The sequence below is a fragment of the Sapajus apella genome, unplaced genomic scaffold (genome assembly GCF_009761245.1).
Source record: "Sapajus apella isolate SASKATOON/1434 unplaced genomic scaffold, GSC_monkey_1.0 scaffold35, whole genome shotgun sequence".
Lineage (NCBI taxonomy): Eukaryota > Metazoa > Chordata > Mammalia > Primates > Cebidae > Sapajus > Sapajus apella.
Genome location: NW_022436975.1, coordinates 18,575,199 through 18,592,840, shown reverse-complemented (window position 1 = coordinate 18,592,840; position 17,642 = coordinate 18,575,199). Strand labels below are relative to the sequence as shown.

At 39.4% G+C, this 17,642-nt stretch overlaps 1 protein-coding gene across 1 annotated transcript in view; it reads left to right on the top strand.

Moving 5' to 3' along the window:
* The first annotated feature begins 11,522 nt into the window (after positions 1-11,522).
* Positions 11,523-17,642, top strand: part of CPA6 (carboxypeptidase A6) — a 325,618-nt gene continuing 319,498 nt past the window's right edge. The window contains exon 1 of the mRNA XM_032296286.1: positions 11,523-11,898. Within this exon, the coding sequence (XP_032152177.1) occupies positions 11,783-11,898 (116 nt within the window). The 5' untranslated portion in view covers positions 11,523-11,782. The remainder of the gene's footprint in view (positions 11,899-17,642) is intronic.

The following is a 17,642-nucleotide window of genomic DNA, read 5'->3' as shown; positions in this document are numbered from 1 at the left end:
GGAGAAGGAGGAAAGAGAATCGAACTCACTGTTCTCTGCCATCATTGATGACTTTTCCAATTTGTCCTATCTGCAGCAAAAAGCAGAGTAAAACAAAAGCAATCTGTGGATGACAGAGATTTAAATAGTTGTGGGTAATCTATTACTGATAATTTTCAAATGTGAAAGTTCTGATAAGAGCTCATACAAGAGTAATGCAACTGACAAGCAAATTTGGTGGCACGAGAAACAAGGTAATAAAACCACTTGAATAAACTTAAATGCATTAAATGACCATGATTAAACCTATTTTCAAATAAATCAGCAAATGTTACATCTTAATTTATAAAATTAGATGAACACACTTTTTACAGAGGAAATAATTTTGATATATAACATGATCATTCTGAGACATAATTGATAAAATATATCAACAAATTACAAAGCATAGGCTAAGAGTATCCCAAGGTCAAGTAAAGAGATTTGGTAAGTTTGGAATACAGTACGTCTGTATTTTTATAAAACTTTTTGCATGCATCTGAGGTACGTCTCTAACTGAGAACCACTGACCTAAAAAATAATAGATTTAAATTAAGAATAAGCTTGTAGCCAATAAGCATTTAAACAATAACTAAAATTCATGACTGATAACACTTTACTATTGATGCCCAATATCATCAGGCAAAAAGAACCAAGGCTCTGGTAAATAGAAACATATCATGGACATCAAGAGCTTTGAAAAATCCTTTGGAACTTCCCACACAGAATTTCCACAATTTCTGAAATATTTATATTGACAACATATTACTTATGAGAATTCCACCTGGGAAGGAGAAGCATCTTTTTTGATTTAACAGCTCTTCTCATGCAATACATCAATAGCAATGCAGATTTTTTAAAAAAACAAAAAATGAATTATTTCTAGTGCTTTACAAGGTGAAGAAACAAATCTTTGTAATTTTGTAGGGGTCCTCCGGGAAATCACAAATATTGCTTTAAGTACAATCCTGAAAATTTTACTTCACATTTTTTTTCCATAATTGAGGGTCTAATTTTAGGAAGACAAAGATGAAAAAATTATCAGAGGAAATTAGACACTTGATTAAGGTTAGATAATGAATTCCTGAAACATAATTATTACCTATTTAATTGAAAGAACAAAAAAAATAGAAAAATAAGCATACAAGGTTAACATAATCATCAAAATGTTAGTTTTTATAGAAGTGAGGATTCTTTTTCTCTTTTTTGTTGTTTTCTTAAATAATGTAGGATGTAATAAAGTCAAGTTAAAGCACAGAAAGCCACTCTGATAAGACACAGAATCTTTGCCATGTAGGCAGATGACACAAGAAGATTAACCCTTCATATTGTAAGCAAAGGAAAGAAGCAGTAAATCAAGGAAGCAAGCCCATCCACGCTGAGCAAACTTACACATTGCACAGCTTTTCAGACCCAGGGATTATAAACCAAAGCAAAGAAAATTTACATTCCAAGCTTTGCCTTTCATTGTGCTGTTTAATATTCTGGAACAAACTGGTATGTTAAGACAGATCTCACAAGACCACAAAAACTAATTTCATAAGATGCTATTCGCGTAGAATGCTTTTATCATTGCTACCTTCAAACAAATCCCTAAGCAAGCATTTTCAAAAGTTCTTAGTTTCAATTTCCAGTAGAGTCAATATCAGTAGTTGTAACCCACATAAACAAAACTCCTTGGGGTCATCAATGAGTTTTAAGAGTATAAATGGATTTGAATAACAGAAAAAAAGGAGAAAAAGAAAAAAAAAAAAAAGAAGTTCTACTCTAGTAGAAAATTATTCTTTTTCTTCAAAAACAGAAGCACATACAGAGTCATATTTTCTCTGTCACTATTATTCCTAGTATATTCTCAATCACCAATATTAATTGTAACTTAAGCAAAGTGAATAATTTTTATTTTACAGAGAACACTTGGGAGTAGATAATAGAGAACCATCTGTAACAGGCATACACTTTAGCAAGCAAGCAGAACTCATAAACATACATAACACAATTTTCTTTGGCCACATACTTGCTGTAGCCTTCTATGCCTTCTGAAATTGGCAACAATTAACCAACGAGATAGCCTATCTGTAGCATATAAAAAGCAAAAACATATAAAAAATTATGTTCATTAATCAATGTTGCAGTGTTCTAGCTTACTTAGATGTAATTTAGGTACCCAGTGATTATTCATTTATCAGTTTAAGGTTCTAAATTCCCTAAAGACCTTTTTTGAATTAGGATATAATTCACCTACCATAAAAGTCACCATTTTGATGTGTACAATTCATTAGTTTTTAGTATATTCATAAGGTTAAGCAACCAGTATCATTATTTAATTCCACAATATTTCATCTCCCTAAAAGGAAACCACATATTTATTAGCAGTCACTCCCTATCCCTCTTTTCCCCACTCCCTTGGCAACTGCTAATATATTTTATTTCTATGCATATGTCTTTACCTATTCCAAACATTTCATGTCATTGAAATCACAAAATATGTGCCCTTATTTCTGGCTCTTTTCCCTTAGTGTTTTTTCAAAGTTTATTCATGCTACTGCAAGCATCAATACTTCATTCCTTTTTCTGGCCAAATAATATTCCATTGCAAAGATATGCCACTTTCATTTATTCATCCATTGATGAACATTTTGGCTTTCTTCCACTCTTTGGCCATTATGAATAATGCTGCTGTGAGCATTTGTGTGCAAGTTGTAATAAGTATATCTTTTGAATTTTCTTTTTTTTTTTTTTTTTTTTTTTTAGTGTTCAAAGAAAAGTGGTTTATTTTATTTTTTTAATTTATTTATTACACTGTAAGTTCTGGGGTACATGTGCGGATCTTGCAGGTTTGTTACATAGGTATACACATGCCATGGTGGTGGTTTGCTGCATCCATCGCCCCGTCATCTACATTAGGTATTTCTCCTAACGCTATCCCCTCCCCAATCCCCCCACCCACTGGAGTGTAACTTAATTCAACCATTGTGAAATACAAAGTTTTGAATTTTCTTGGTGGAAGCTAGAAATGAAATTTCTAGATCTTATGGTAACTCTACATTTAATTTTTGAAGAATTAAAAAACTGTTTTCCACAGAAGCTACATCAGTTTGTATTCATACCAAAAATGTCCGAGAGTTCTGATTTCTCCACATTCTCACTATTACTTGTTATTGTCTGTCTTTGATTATAGTCATCTTAGTGGGTATGAAGTGGCATCTCATTGTGGTTTTGGTTTGCATTTCTCTAATGACTAATGTTGTCGAGCATCTTTTCATGTGCTTTTTAGATCAGTGTATATCATCTTTGGAGAAATGTCTGTTTGGATCCTTTGTCCATTTTTAAATTGGGTTATTTATCTTCTGATTGTTAAGATCCCTAAAGATCTTAGAAATTATCTTCAAGCTGACATACTACAAAACATGATTCCTATTGAAATAAAGTATTTTTCAGAATAATGCTTCAATTAGTAATACACATATTTAAATTATTCAAAATTAACCAGGACACCTGTATGAGTTTAGGGAAAGCATGCCCAAATAAGATTTTTAAAATGTAACTCTTATATTACAGATAAATTAGAGAAAATATTGCTATATATTGTTATATGAAAATTATTAAACTAATCTTATTTGCCAAAGACTTACCTTAATTGGGTGAACTTGGATTCATAAAATATTTTGAGTTATTTCCTGTGAGAGTACTTTTTTAAAAATAATAGCCAATTGGGAGTAGTCTTGGTTCAAATTCCCTATTTTCTTAGAATTTTAAGGATATTCAATGTACATTTATTTATCTCTATAATCCAGATGGAACAGAGCTCCTTCAGTAAAAGTCTCTTACATCTCACTTATTAGAACTTCCTGGGGAGAGAAAAACATTGCAGAGTCAATGAGACATAAAATCTTTTCTGGATTATAAACATGTATCACACGGACCCACAGATACCTTAAAGCTTCAATTATGCCGTTTTAGTCATAGGTCAAAAGTAAACACAGAAATATAGAAACTCACTAGTGCAGATGTCAAAGAGCTGTTCTCCTTTGTAGACGTGATATTCTGAAATAATCTGAATTCAAAATAGGCAAATAGACAAATACAAGAGAAACAACCAATATTTCTATCATCTCTCACTCAAGAGAGGCTAGATCTCTATAAACCATAAATCCTTTTAGAGAACTTACCAAATGATTAGATTATAAACCAAATTAATGATCACTGCTTCCATCAATGGGGAATAATTTATTAGCTACACACAAAGATATAACAAAAAAAAGACAAATTAGTGGAGAGGAAAATTAAAATTAGAAAACAAAGAGTAAGCAAAGTTCTATTACCACTTCAGATTCACCTCTATAAACCAAGAAAAGATCTCCCCAGGGAAAGGGAGCCTCTGACTTGCCCTGTGTTTAGTGATGACTTCACCCATCTCTGTCAGAGCAGAGCATCTCAGTGGAGCCTCCAAAATGACTAAAGAATTTTTTAAAGGCTCTTCTACAAATAGAAAATGAACAGGCATCAAAGATTTTATCTAACTATTAATTAAATGAGATAACTGGGAAAGATGTTACTGCTAGTTCAAAAGAGAAATCAAAGAACCCCAAGTTTATATGGAGTAAAGAAATGGTGGAATTATTTTACAAATCAAAGCAAAACTGACTTTTTTCATAGGTCAGGGTAAAGATCATCCCTCTACCAGTCAGAAGTTATTTGGAGTCTACAAAAACCAAGAATCATTTAAAATAAACAAGAATTATTTACATTCTAACCAGTTTCTTAAATTTATAGGACTGTAAAACAGCCTAGTCAGAGACAAAGTTTCAGACAATCTCCATAGACTCCAGCATTCCATTGAAAAAAATGTTTAGTAATTTTTTTTTTTTTTTACTTATTTCAAAGTCTTAAATCTCTCCTTACAAGATCAAATACAAACACAAGTTCTTGAAAGAATCTGGTAAATTTTTCTTCTTTTATAGTCCTTAGAAACATTTGACCTTTGACAGCAAATAAAATCTTTGCATTATATTATATCATTGTGCTATCTCTATCATGTGTTTTCTCATTTGGCCCTTTAGGAAACTTACTTGATCGCCTCCTCCTATGAGTGTTTTTCAATGCTAACTTGTATCTAATATTTCTATGAGCTATGCCATTTTTCCAATTGGTTCTTTTGAATTAAAAAAAATGGTGTGTTTATTTTTTCTGTTTATATTCAATATAATATGATCTCCAGTTCCTAAGATTCTCTTTTGAATGTAAATACATTCGTTTAGCTATTGACTTTGTCCTTTTATTCTGTCTCTAAATGTCAGCAAAATCTTTAGAAAATTTTAGTTTTGTATTTCCCCGTCATTTTCAATAAATTAAATCCTCCTTGTGATACCTTGGAGCCAATCTCAATGTCTTCTACGGCATATTCTTCAGTTCACTTTCTGAGAGACTGAGACAAATTCTCACACAATTTTTATTTTTCTGTGTACTTTTGGGGACATAGAAATGGACGTCCCTCAGCACCAAAAGAACGTTCTCCACCTTTTTGATTGTCCAATGTGTGCCAAGGTAAAACATTTCTGCTTGTCTATCTTCCCTCATTCTTCATAACAGCTTTTCTTCTTAAGGCAAATTTTATCACCTATTCTTTTGATTCTTTTTATATCTGAAATTTCCCCTCTATTTCATCTTTTTTGCTTACAATTGAATCTTTTCTGTCATTAAACTGTTTTTGTTCTTATTTTTTCTCAATCCTCTCTCACTTCCCTAGGTAAATGAATAAGAGAGTAGATTTTCATTCATTTGCTTGAATATAGTTTTTGACTTTAGTCAGACTTTTAAAATCTCTGTCTTCTGCTCCATCCCTCTCAAATTCCTCTTAATTTTTATTAAAATACTTAATATCACAAGAACACATACATCCTTTCCCTGTCACTAGAAATAGTAATTTTTTAAAACAATTTTTAAATGTTTTTATCTATTATATTTTCCCTATTTATCCCTCTGTAAGAGTCTTCGGACCAGGTATCAGGAAGGACGGGAAAGTAGGAGGCAGAATGTGAGACAAAGAAGGGAAAAAGAAAAAGCAAGTGATATGGACGGGAGACAGGGAAATACTAAAAGAAAGCAGTTCCCCAGCAAAGTCCCTACCCTCAAGTCTAAAGACCTGAGGCCGTAAAAGGGGATAGGCATTTTTTTTAACACCCCAGAAGTTGCCTTTTGGTCCACCATGCCTCTGTCCTGTACCCATATAAACCCTGAACCCCAGGCTCTAGAAGCAGATGAGCAGACAAGGATATGAGACAAGCAGACAAATAGCAGAATGATGCGGCAGAGAAAGAGGGAAGAGGAGGAAGGTCTGAAACCATTCAGTGTCTTGTTCCGGTGTCTTCAGGGGGAAGATCATCTTCCCACTCCATCCCCACTTCTGGCTCCCCATCTATCCCACTGAGAGCCACCTCTACCACACAATAAAACTCTACATTCATCCTTCAAGCCCATGTGTAACCCAATTCTTCTGGTACACCAGGATACAGAAAGCTGCCACAGTGGCCCTCTGCCCTTGCAAAAAAGGCAGAGAGTCCACTGAGCCGGTTAACACTTAAACGATCTGCGGATGGCAAGGCCAAGAGGACATTGTAACACTGGGGCCACAGGTACCCACCCCTAGACACTACCTTGGGGTCAGAGTCCAAAGCACCTGCCCCAGCTCCTGTACCTGCCCATCTACATGCTCCGCCTTCCTTCAGGGTTTTGAGCAGCAGCAGTGACTGAAGAGGTGAGCCACACCTTTCACATGTCCTGTGAGGGGGATCAAGGAACTCTCCCATTTCACAAGGACAGAGAGAAGATGGAAGCCTCCTGCTGCTTTGAGTCAGCAGGTAGATCTCTTGATTCCTACCTTCCTACATTAAAGTACTTTAGTGTTGCTCTATAAATTCTGTAAAACATTGTCATAACCTAGTTATAAGGACCTAAACATATAATAATAGGCTTGCCCATTAATAAGACTTACTCTTACAACTGCTTTTACATCAGAGTGAGCAGAACTCTTCTTGTGAGACACGTGGCCGAGGGAGTCTGGATGAGAACTCCCTTCCAGAAAGGGAAGCAGTTCTAGCAGCTCTGGGCTGAAAGGCACGCCAAGGCTTTCTTAGTGGTCTGCTGTGGACCCAGCACTGCCCAGACACTGTGAAGTATAAAGACGGACATAAGAGAGTGCTTGGCATGGAGGAGTTTTTCATAATGGTAATACTGAGTCGTGTCAACACAGTCAAACACAAGGATGCATATGAATAAATGCTGTCCACCCAGAGAAGATGACCACTGCAGATAGAAATGGACTGGAACAGCTTCATCGGAGAGACTGATGAGCTGGATCTGGCAGGGATGGAAGGATTTGGCCAGAGACAGGAAGGCTGGATGGAGATGGCCACTGGTTTCAAGGAAACACTGTACACAAACACAGAGGAAGGACACAGAGGAGGAGAGGATACAGAGTCTTCAGAGAATATTGAGAAAGATAAAATTGAAAATGTTTTCAAGAGTCTTGAATGCCAAGCTGAGGAGGCTGAATGCCATTCTTCATCCTGTCAAGACTCACTGGCAGACAGCTTCTGCTACTCCCTGTGCCTGCAATGATTTCATCCCATGCCTCACTCCCTGCACACCACCATCCTCCTCTGGGCATGGCTGGTTCCTCCTCATCCTTGGTTTTGACATCTACTTCCTCAGAACACCCTGCGCATGCAATCCATACCTGCCCTCTTAACTTTCTATCACAGAATCTCTGATTTGTTCCTACAGGATTAATGGAACCACCAAATGTAGCAAGGAGTTTATGTATCTATCCAGCTCCTATACCAGCACTGAGTGTCACAAAGTCAGAATCCATATCTGCAGCAATGGATCAAGAAGAGGAGAAGGCAGGCAGAGTACCCATAAAATGTCTACTATTTAAGCAGGCAAAAATTAGAGAGGAACCTTCGGAAGAACAGAAACAGAAGAAGACAATGTCTCAGAGCCCAAGGGAGAAGAAAGTTTCAAACAGCAACTGGCAAGCAGCCTCAGAAGCCATGCGGATGTGGAGTGGGGAGAGAACGAAGCATCTTTCCACTGAGAAATCACCACTGATATTTGAGAGAGTTTCAGCAGGGCGGTAGGGAGGCAAAGCCATGGTCAGGGTTCAAGACTGCACTTCTGAGAAGCCTGGGGAAAAAGAAAAAAGAAGCCAAGCAGTTTGTGTTTAAGGATGGGAGAGCTATGATAGCTGACGAGAGAAAGACCGAAGACACAGGAACAAGACGGGGTAGCTGATGGTGCTGAAAGACAATTGGGAAGGAATCGTCAGCAAGGTGTTGTTAAGGGAAGCTTCGGAACATCCCTCACAGACTTGCCAAGATCATATAGGGCAATAAACTACCTTCACATTTGCTGTTTCCTCACCTGTTGGAATAGTGGCAGAAAGCCATAAAAGAGAAATAACAGGCAATAAGGTCTACGCAAATAGCAAATAGGACATTGAGGAATGATCACAAAGTGCAATGGGAGTGTTGTCCATACATTTGTCTGAACAAAGTGCTACCATGCTGTTTATCTTCTCCAGATAGCTTTAACAACCTAAATCTATGAAGCTCTCACTCATATACCTGAAAAAATTCCATTGCAAAATCTTCCCCCATGGCATCATAGAATTTCAGATCTGGAAGAGACATTAAAAATGATCTCATCATCAACAATGGACTCGAATCAAGGATGACATTTTCTTTTCCCAATTGTAGTTTCATTCCTTTCTGTGCACGGTAATATTTCTTTAATAAAGTTCGCTCTTCCACTAAACCATGACAAAGGCATAGCCAATAAATAGAACTTCTCATCTTCCCATCTCCAAATCCCTAACTGGTTTAATAATTCACTCCCTCTCAGTGCCTTAAAAATGAAACTTTTATCTTTAAATTCATCTATAAAACTGTTCTCTCCTCCTCCCATTTGCTAAATGGACTCCATTTATCTCTCATTTTATGGGAGCTTATCTACTCCAAGAGAAGTTTGATCAGATAACCTGGTCCTTAGTTAAACAGAGAATGATTGCTAGGAATAGCTTCTATTGTTTGAGAACCTCTCTTTGATCTGAAATTTTTAGGAAGATTACAGGATGTCGAGGGGGTCTCTTGCATTTTTGATGGTCCAGGAAATGGTTTCCTTGGTCTCAGAGTCTGGAGAGGCTCTGCTGAACATGCTTGTGGGATCCAATCCTTCAGAATGATTTGAGGATGAGTTTAATTCCCAGTCAGAGACTGAGCATTCCTAGTTTAATGTTGTGATAGAATATGACAGATTTATACATTGTTCTGACAGAGCGAAATGCAAAGAGATGAAGTGTTTTATTTACACAGTAACCTCTGATTTCCACAGATCACTGGCTGTTGTATAGGCTTTCCTGGACTCATCTAAAAGGCCTGTGAGTACTGCTGTGACTCTTGCAGAGCAGCCTGACCAGTTTAGGAAGACCAAAGTACTAGGCCAGGAAGTCAAAAAAGAAGGCAACATAAAAAGAAACGAAACCAGATGTGATCACCTGGGGAAATCCCACTCTCCAAAAGCACCCATAGTGTTTTCTGCTACCAAGATGCTCTCTCCTCTATCTGGACATGGAAGCTTCCATGTTAATGTTTGTTAAATGAATTCTTTCCCTGGTTCACTGTTCATGCAACAGACATTGTTGATCAGTAAACACTGCATCCTCTCAGGGAGGTATAAGGGAGTGCACAGGAAGACCAAAAGGATACATACAGTTCTGTATTCAAGGAGAAGGCAGCCTCATGAGGAAAGCAGACAAAAAAAATTGATGTGGTAATTCCCATAGTAAAGGACATGCCAGGACTTGTGAGGGGCACAGAGAAGGCATTAACCAAACTGAAGCTGAGAAAGTTGCAGAAAACTTCAGAGCATCATTTCAAATGAAAACCATTTCAGCTCTGTCGTGAACCTGACATTGAATCTGTCAAAGGAATCTTGGTTCAACTCCCCAGGTAGAGAAGATGGGAAAGATTGGGTGCTTTCCCTTCTAACATGGTCTCTGGCTATAGTATTAGAGGGTAGTACAAGAGCTCTTGGCCATAACTCTCCAGGAAACCTGAAAAGTTTTGTGAGTGTGATGGAGAAATAGTGGCTCACTCTCTATTTCAGAGCATGACCAAGACTGGGCATGGAGGATAACAGGAGGCACTCTGGGTAATGTTTAATAGGGCAAGGCACGTCGCCTGTGATGGGTTTGGTGGCATATTCAAATAGGAGCAAGTGAATGCAAATAATAATTTTAAAGAGATTTCAGCCGGGTGTGATGGCTCATGCCTATAATCCCAGCACTTTGGGAGGCTGAGGTGGGTGGATCACCTGAGGTCAGAAGTTCGAGACCAGCCTGACCAACATGGTGAAATCCCATCTCTACTAAAAATGCAAAAAATTAGCCAGGTGTGGTGTCACATGCCTGTAATCCCAGCTACTCATGAGGCTGAGGCAGAATTGCTTGAACCTGGGAGGCAGAGGTTGCAGTGAGCCGAGATTCCACCATTGCACTCTAGCCTGGGCAACAAGAGCAAAACTCCATCTCAAAAAAAAAAGCAGCTTTCATCATCAACATAAGAAAAAAGAGAAGGAAATGGTTTTCTCCAAGGTTTGCTTGGAAGAAAAAGCAGACCTCATTCTAAAGTGAAGTCTTGCTACTCCAAGTGTGGCTGAAGAGCCAACAGCACCAGCATCACCTGGAAGCTTCTTTAGAAATGCAGACTCTTAGGCCCCTGTTCCAACCTACTGTGTCAGAGCTGCAGCTTAATGAGATTCCAGGTGATTTCTATGCATGCAGAGCTCCAAGAAGCTCTGCTTCAGACCAGCGTGGTGGTTGAACATTGGAATCACCTGAGGAGCTTTTTAATCCACTGATCCCACCACCAGGGGTTTCTATTTTCAAGGTCTGGCTCCCTAAATGATTCCAAATGTGTAGCCAAGGTGGCACAGCATTCGAAGGCCTTCAATTCCCCCACGAGAGTCTCTGAAACAGCAGCAGGTTTGGGTGCTGCTGATGCAGAATGAATACCAAGATTTCCCTGAAGCCCAGTAAAGCCACTCCCCACTCCTAGCAGTCAGGAGCCGGCAACTGAAGCCGACTGTTCTGATCTAGGTGCTATAGGTACCCCTGCGCACGTTCTCATCAAGGTTGTTAACTGTGCATTTCATTAGGTGGAATCCATTTAGGAATCTGTCATGGGAGATCAAGACATTAAGCCTGGAATGATCCGTGTCTGCTTGTTTAGCCCATCATCAGACAAATCCTTTGCAATTAAGTAGGATTCTCATGCTGAAGAAGGTAGTAGAAAAAGCAAGTTTGGACAAAAAAGTTAGGGGCCTCAAGTTGAGAAAGCAAACAAACAAAAGCAGAGAGGAGTCACCCAAAGGAAGCAGCACCCAGAGAACCCCTGCCGTGAGTCAGCACAGGGGAGGCCCAGCCCTTTCCAGGGGAGCCTGATTAAAGATCAGGCTCAGCTGCTGCCGCTGCTGCTGCTGCTTGTCCCAAGACCAAGTTGTAATAGCAACTTCCCTTTCTCAGCTGCTTAAACTTTTTTTTCCCCCTTGTAGCTGGAAAGAAGTGTCACAGTTTGCTCACTCTCAACCCTCCTCACCCACCCCCTTCCCAGAGAACGTGTGCGTGCGGTGTGTAGGGGGTGCTGCGAGCCACCTCCAGCCTCGGGTGGCTGCTTAAGTAACTTTCAACTCCTGTCTTCTTAACACTATGAAGTGTCTCGGGAAGTGCAGGGGCCAGACAGCTGCTTTCCTGCCTCTTTGCTGGCTCTTTTTGAAGATTCTGCAACCGGGACACAGCCACCTTTACAACAACCGCTATGCTGGGTAAGTGGAGCGACGTTCATGCCCTACACAGCTTTGATTTAGATCTGGGGCTGGTTTACCCTGGAGTGTGCCTCCCTTTTTCTGACTTGGGGTCTCTGAGTGAATCTGCACACTTTCTCGGTCCCCTATATAAAATGTATACACAGCTCTCTGCTCTTGGCTTTAGCTCACTGAGAGAATGTGGTGGGTTCCAGTACGGCTTTTCATACTTGTTATCATGTGCCAACATCAGCTGTGAACCCAGGATTGAATTGGATTCTGTCTTTGGAGTAGCCGTGGCCAGTATTTGCAGTGTTTGCCTTGGTTGATGCTTGGTGATGCTGTTGTCCCACAGGAATTATGACCTGAAAACTAAGCCTTTCCTTTACAAAATTGTATGTAGGAGCAGTGGGTTGCAATTCACCAGTGGTTAAGTTTAAGAACTGTGATTTTTTTTTTTTTTAGTCTATGCTTGTTGGTCTGTAGAGTGGTTATTAGAAAGATTTTTAAATCTGAGCACTGCAAATCATTCAACTCAAAATAACCAGAATACAAGTAGTCAACTGTAAAATTACGGGTAGTTTTTCTGAAGGGAAAACATAGGAATAAAACAATCAGTTTTTTTCACCCCTCTGTAGGTTAGCAAGCTTTCTATATGCTTTTTGTCAGGACGCAGAGGGCTGGAAGCCGTGTGTTACTATGCACATTTTTATTATCCTCAAGGCTTGCTGTGGTATAGACGGCATGTGATTTGCTCACATACACAGGGGGTCGTTCTTTGAATCTGGAAATTACGGTTTGCCTGCATTTTGGAGCTGGAAAAACCTTAAATATTCCTCTAGTTCAATTCCTTTTTACAGAGGAGTAAACTCAGTGTCTTAAATCTTTTTAAATAGGCTACTATCATTCAATAATCACCACATAAGAAAAGTTTTCACATAGATCTGGATCATGACAAGGTAGTGTACAGTGTCTTAAAACCAAGTAGTTCTTTTTAGAAATAGTGTAAAGGAGAATTTATAAGTGTGACCCTGGAAACGAATTGCATTTTTCTTTCTCTCCCAAAGAATCTTGGCACTGCCTTTAGGGTTCCCCTGAGCACAGTGCTTAGAGAGGAAATTTTCAAACATGTCCTCAGTTTTAGGGGAGGCAGGATGGAATGGAGCTGCTGGCTGAGGTGGGGAAGGGCTATAGATGGTAATATGATCACAGATTTTTCCTCCCCGGTATTTCTGAGGAACAGAAAGGAGTCAACATCCCAGGGCTGCCTTTTGGCCTGGACATAAAAGATCCCAGCTTTACCTCCGATAATTTGTGACCCCTTTAGAGAACTGGAAAAAGGAGCCTGTGTTTAAAGACTGCCAGTGCAGGCTCGGGTTGTGGAGGAGTTAATTCTGACTCTCCTGGCTGATGTCGGGTCAGATGATAAACATATATCACAGATTTAGACACGCCTGAGTGACCTAGGACCTCACTCCTCCGCTCGGCTGTGGCTACGTGCGTAATTATTTCAACGTGCGGCACTCTTCCGTGATGACTTACCAGGCCTGCTTCAGCTGAGCAGGTGTGCACCCTTCCCTAAGCACCACTCTGCAGAGAAAATGAGGCCAATGGTAGCAACCCTTTCATATAGAATTTGTAGTGACTGAAACCCTTCTGGAAAAAGCTTTATTATCTTCTCTGTTCTCAGCAATGGATGTAACCATTGCTATTTTCTCTTTAGTTGCTATATAAGTTAATCCCAAATGTATAAATTACCAGATGTCTAAAGGTAGGAGGGAAGAAAAAGATGAAAGAATGAAAAGAAGTGAGCCTCACTCATCCACTGCAATAGAAGCCTAGAACTTCTTTAAAAGCAAAAACATTTCTGAGCATATTCACTGTCAAAAATGGGGAATTTTAACCTACCTTCATTAGATACATCATTCTCTCATCACCAAAGACAGAAATGCTGCTCAGCTTTGAGAATGTTTTGCTTTGTTTGCTCTAAAACTACTTTCTGCAAGTTCAGCCTTCTGGTGAACAAGAATCTGATGGGAAGACAGGGTAGAAGAGTATTTAGCAGTATTTTTGGCTGGTTTCACCCATCCAAAGTTATTCTGAGCCACCTCATTTTTATTCCATAATAATTTTTCTCTTTTGTTTTTTGTTACTAATGATGGGGCAGCCCTATTTCTTGCATTCATGTAAAAACAGTTTTGTAGGTCTTCATAGAATCTAATAATATGTGGTTATCATTTGCAGGACCCTGATCAGGAATAAAAATAAAACATGCAGGGCAGACCAGCGTGCCTCCCGAGAGCAGCTAATGAGCACAGTCCTCTTTAGACATAGACTACTGACAATTGGATAGTGCCAAGTGTGTAATGGATGCTTAGTAAATGGCAAATTTAAGTGTCTCAGAAAAAAAATGGGTTGGGATGGGTAGTGGAGGATGGGGGCAAGATAGGGATAATCAATGGTCATTTAAAAATATTAGAAAGAGTAAGACCTACCATTTGGTTGCACAACAAGGTAACTATAGTCAATAATAATTTAATTGTGCATTTAAAAATGACCAACAGTGTAACTGGATTATTGTAACACAGAGAATAAATGCTTGAGGGGATGGAGACCCCATTCTCTATGATGTGCTTATTTCACATTTCATGCCTGTGTCAAAACATCTCATGTACCCCATAAATATATATATATATATACACACACACACACACACACACACACACACTGTGTACCCACTAAAAACTTAAAATGTATAGAAAGACTACAAGAAAATCTGATGACAAAAGCTAGTCCCTTTTTTGACAACTATATTAAACATTTACAAGACAGATGTTTAAATGCATAGAAAAGGAATGAAGCAAAGTGGAAAATAGTGACTTCAATTATATTTATTGGTACTTTATCTCAAGGGTGCCAGGGGTTACAAACGCCAAGTCAAACAATTCTGGGGTAAACAAATGTCCATCAGTAAGTGAGACCCCTATGCAAGCAAACGCCATTCTGTGTTCTCTTTTTCTCCCTCATCTCCTTGTTTTCCCAAAAGCAGAGCTGGTTATTTACTATACTGTGATATTGAAACAAACAAAAAAAATACGAATCTTCCGCATCACAGAAAAGTAGGGTAGTGTTTTTTTGGTTTTCTTTTTTTTTTTTTTTTTTTTTTTGATAATGGTAAAAGAGATCTCAGGCAGTAACAATAAATTCTGGCAAAATTGTAGAACTGACATGGCTGTGATTTTTGAAAACTACTTATTGAATGCCTTCTTCATGTGTCAACATAGCGTAAGTCTGAAATTTAACTGCCTCAATGTCAATTTTTGCTTTTCCACATTTAGTAGCTCCTAAGATAATTTATCTTAGGTAAGTTATTAAGCTTCTTCAAACCTCAGTTTCCTTATCTAGAACAATGGAGGCAATATTAAACCTTCCTCACCAAGTTGCTGGAGGATTCAAGAATAGCATGGATATTGCATGGTTCTTGGTACTTAGTAAGAACTTAACAGGATGGTAAAATGTTTACCAAGACTTCATATAAGCATTTATAAAAATATTAATAATTCAAACAAGAACCTTATGCATTTGTTATCCTCACTTTACAAATAGGCTAAATGAAGTAAAGTCCAGGTAGCCCAAGTTCGGGGCTAGCTCAAGGACACACTTGAGATTCTCACCCAGCTCTGCCTGACTCTACCACTGTACTTCTCACTCTTATTCAGGCATAGAGAAGAATTGCCTTTAAGAAAAACTGTAAGATTTCATCTTGTTTGGGGAAATGATAGTTTCAGAACAATAAAGGAAAAGAGATTATATAGGTAAAATTGGAAGTTTAATCTTGGTCATCTTCTCTAGGGTGATGATGAGTCATTGATAGTGAATCATTATTAGAAAAGCATGCAGGGCCCATAAGGGACAGAAAACAGAAGAGGAAAGAACTTTCTATTGTCACACACACACACACACACACACACACACGGCCCAAAGTAGCACGGAAAGTAGCTGTGATTGTGTGCCTTTGTTCATGTAAGTATTGTTTGGATGCCTATTGTGTGCTGAGAACTTGACCAACAGAGTGAATGCCCTCTGATAGCTTGCTGTTTAGTAGAGAATATTGCTCACACATCAAATTACTATACAATGTGTAAGTGCTGTATGACAGCAGTTCCCAATGTTTTTGGCACCAGGGACTGGTTTTGCGGAAGAGAGTTTTTCCACAGACAGTGGCGGGAGACGGTTTCAGAATGATTCAAGGGCATTACATTTATTGCGCACTTAACTTCTATTGTTATTACAGTGTAATATATAATGAAATAATTATAGGACTCCCCATAACAATCAGTGGGAGCCCTGAGCTTGTTTTCCTGAAACTAGGTGGTCCCATCTGGGGGTGATGGGAGATAGTGACAGATCATCAGGCATTAGATCTTTGTAAGGAGCATGCAACCTAGATCCCTTGCATGTGCAGTTCACAGTAGGGTTCTTGCTCCTGTGAGAATCTAATGCTACTGATGGTCTGACAGGAAGCAGAGCTCAGGCAGAATGCGAGTGACGGGGAGCAACTGCAAATACAGATGAAGCTTTGCTCCCTAGCCCGCCATTTACCTCCTGCTGTGGAGCCCGGTTCCTAATAGGCCACCAACTGGAACCAGTCTGTGGCCAGGGGTTTGGGGCCACCTGCTGTACGAGATGAACAGATTCCTGAGGGCTGTTAGAAGAGCTCAGTGATCAAAAAGGAGTGGTGAACATCCTTGTTATGGCCTTGCCAATCCTGATCACCCAGCCCTGCTGTATGTAGGCTGAGGGTGCAGAGAGCCAGCTTTCTGTCATCATGGTTGCTTCTTGGGACTGGAATCAAGTAATGTGCTTATACTGGGTCTGCTTGCAAAGTTCCATGGACTCCTTTTTTCTCATGACAGCCCTGCACTTATTGAAGATGCCTCTCATGTCTTGGGAGTGTCTTCCCCTTTCTTCTTTGTGTCTCAAGGAAGCCACTTTGATGAATGGCGTACCCTTTTATCCCACGACCATAGGTATGAGCAGGGCTGAGTATCACCCACTAGGCAGCTGGTATGTGCTGGTTAGCCACACCCATGCTGTGCTTATGACCCCACTTATGGTTACTTGTCCACAAGTCAATAGTCATCCGTGGAAACAGGATATGACAATTTACAGAAGCAGACTTGAAAAAAGTAAGATTTTTTTTAAGTGGTTTGCGGCCAGGCACAGTAGCTCACGCCTATAATCCCAGCACGTTGGGAGGCCAAGGCAGGTGGATCACCTGAGGTCAGGAGTTCAAGACCAGCCTGGCCAAAATGGTGAAATCCCATCTCTACTAAAAATACAAAAATTATCCGGGCATGGTAACATACACCTGTAGTCCCAGCTACTCAGTAGGTTAAGGCAGGAGAATCGCTTGAACCTCGAAGGCAGCGGTTGCAGTGAGCCAAGATGGCACTCCAGCCTAAGTGACAGAGCAAGACTCCGTCTCAAGAGAAAAAAAAAAAAAGTAGTTTGGTCCTTGAAATCCTATAAGCAAAGAGACTGCACGTTGGTTTGGCGTACTGAAAAGAAAAAAATCATGAGAAACACAGTGACTCAGCAGAGCAGTTTCAACCCCAGGGACATCATATTTGTTTTCAACCTTACCTCTCTGGCTATTCCCCCACCTCTCTGGTAAGAGCAGTTTCTCATTCTTTTATGTCCTAATGGTGGCTTCCTTTGACTGCTCTGAGCTTTTAGAAACCTAGGTCTAGAGCACAAGAAAT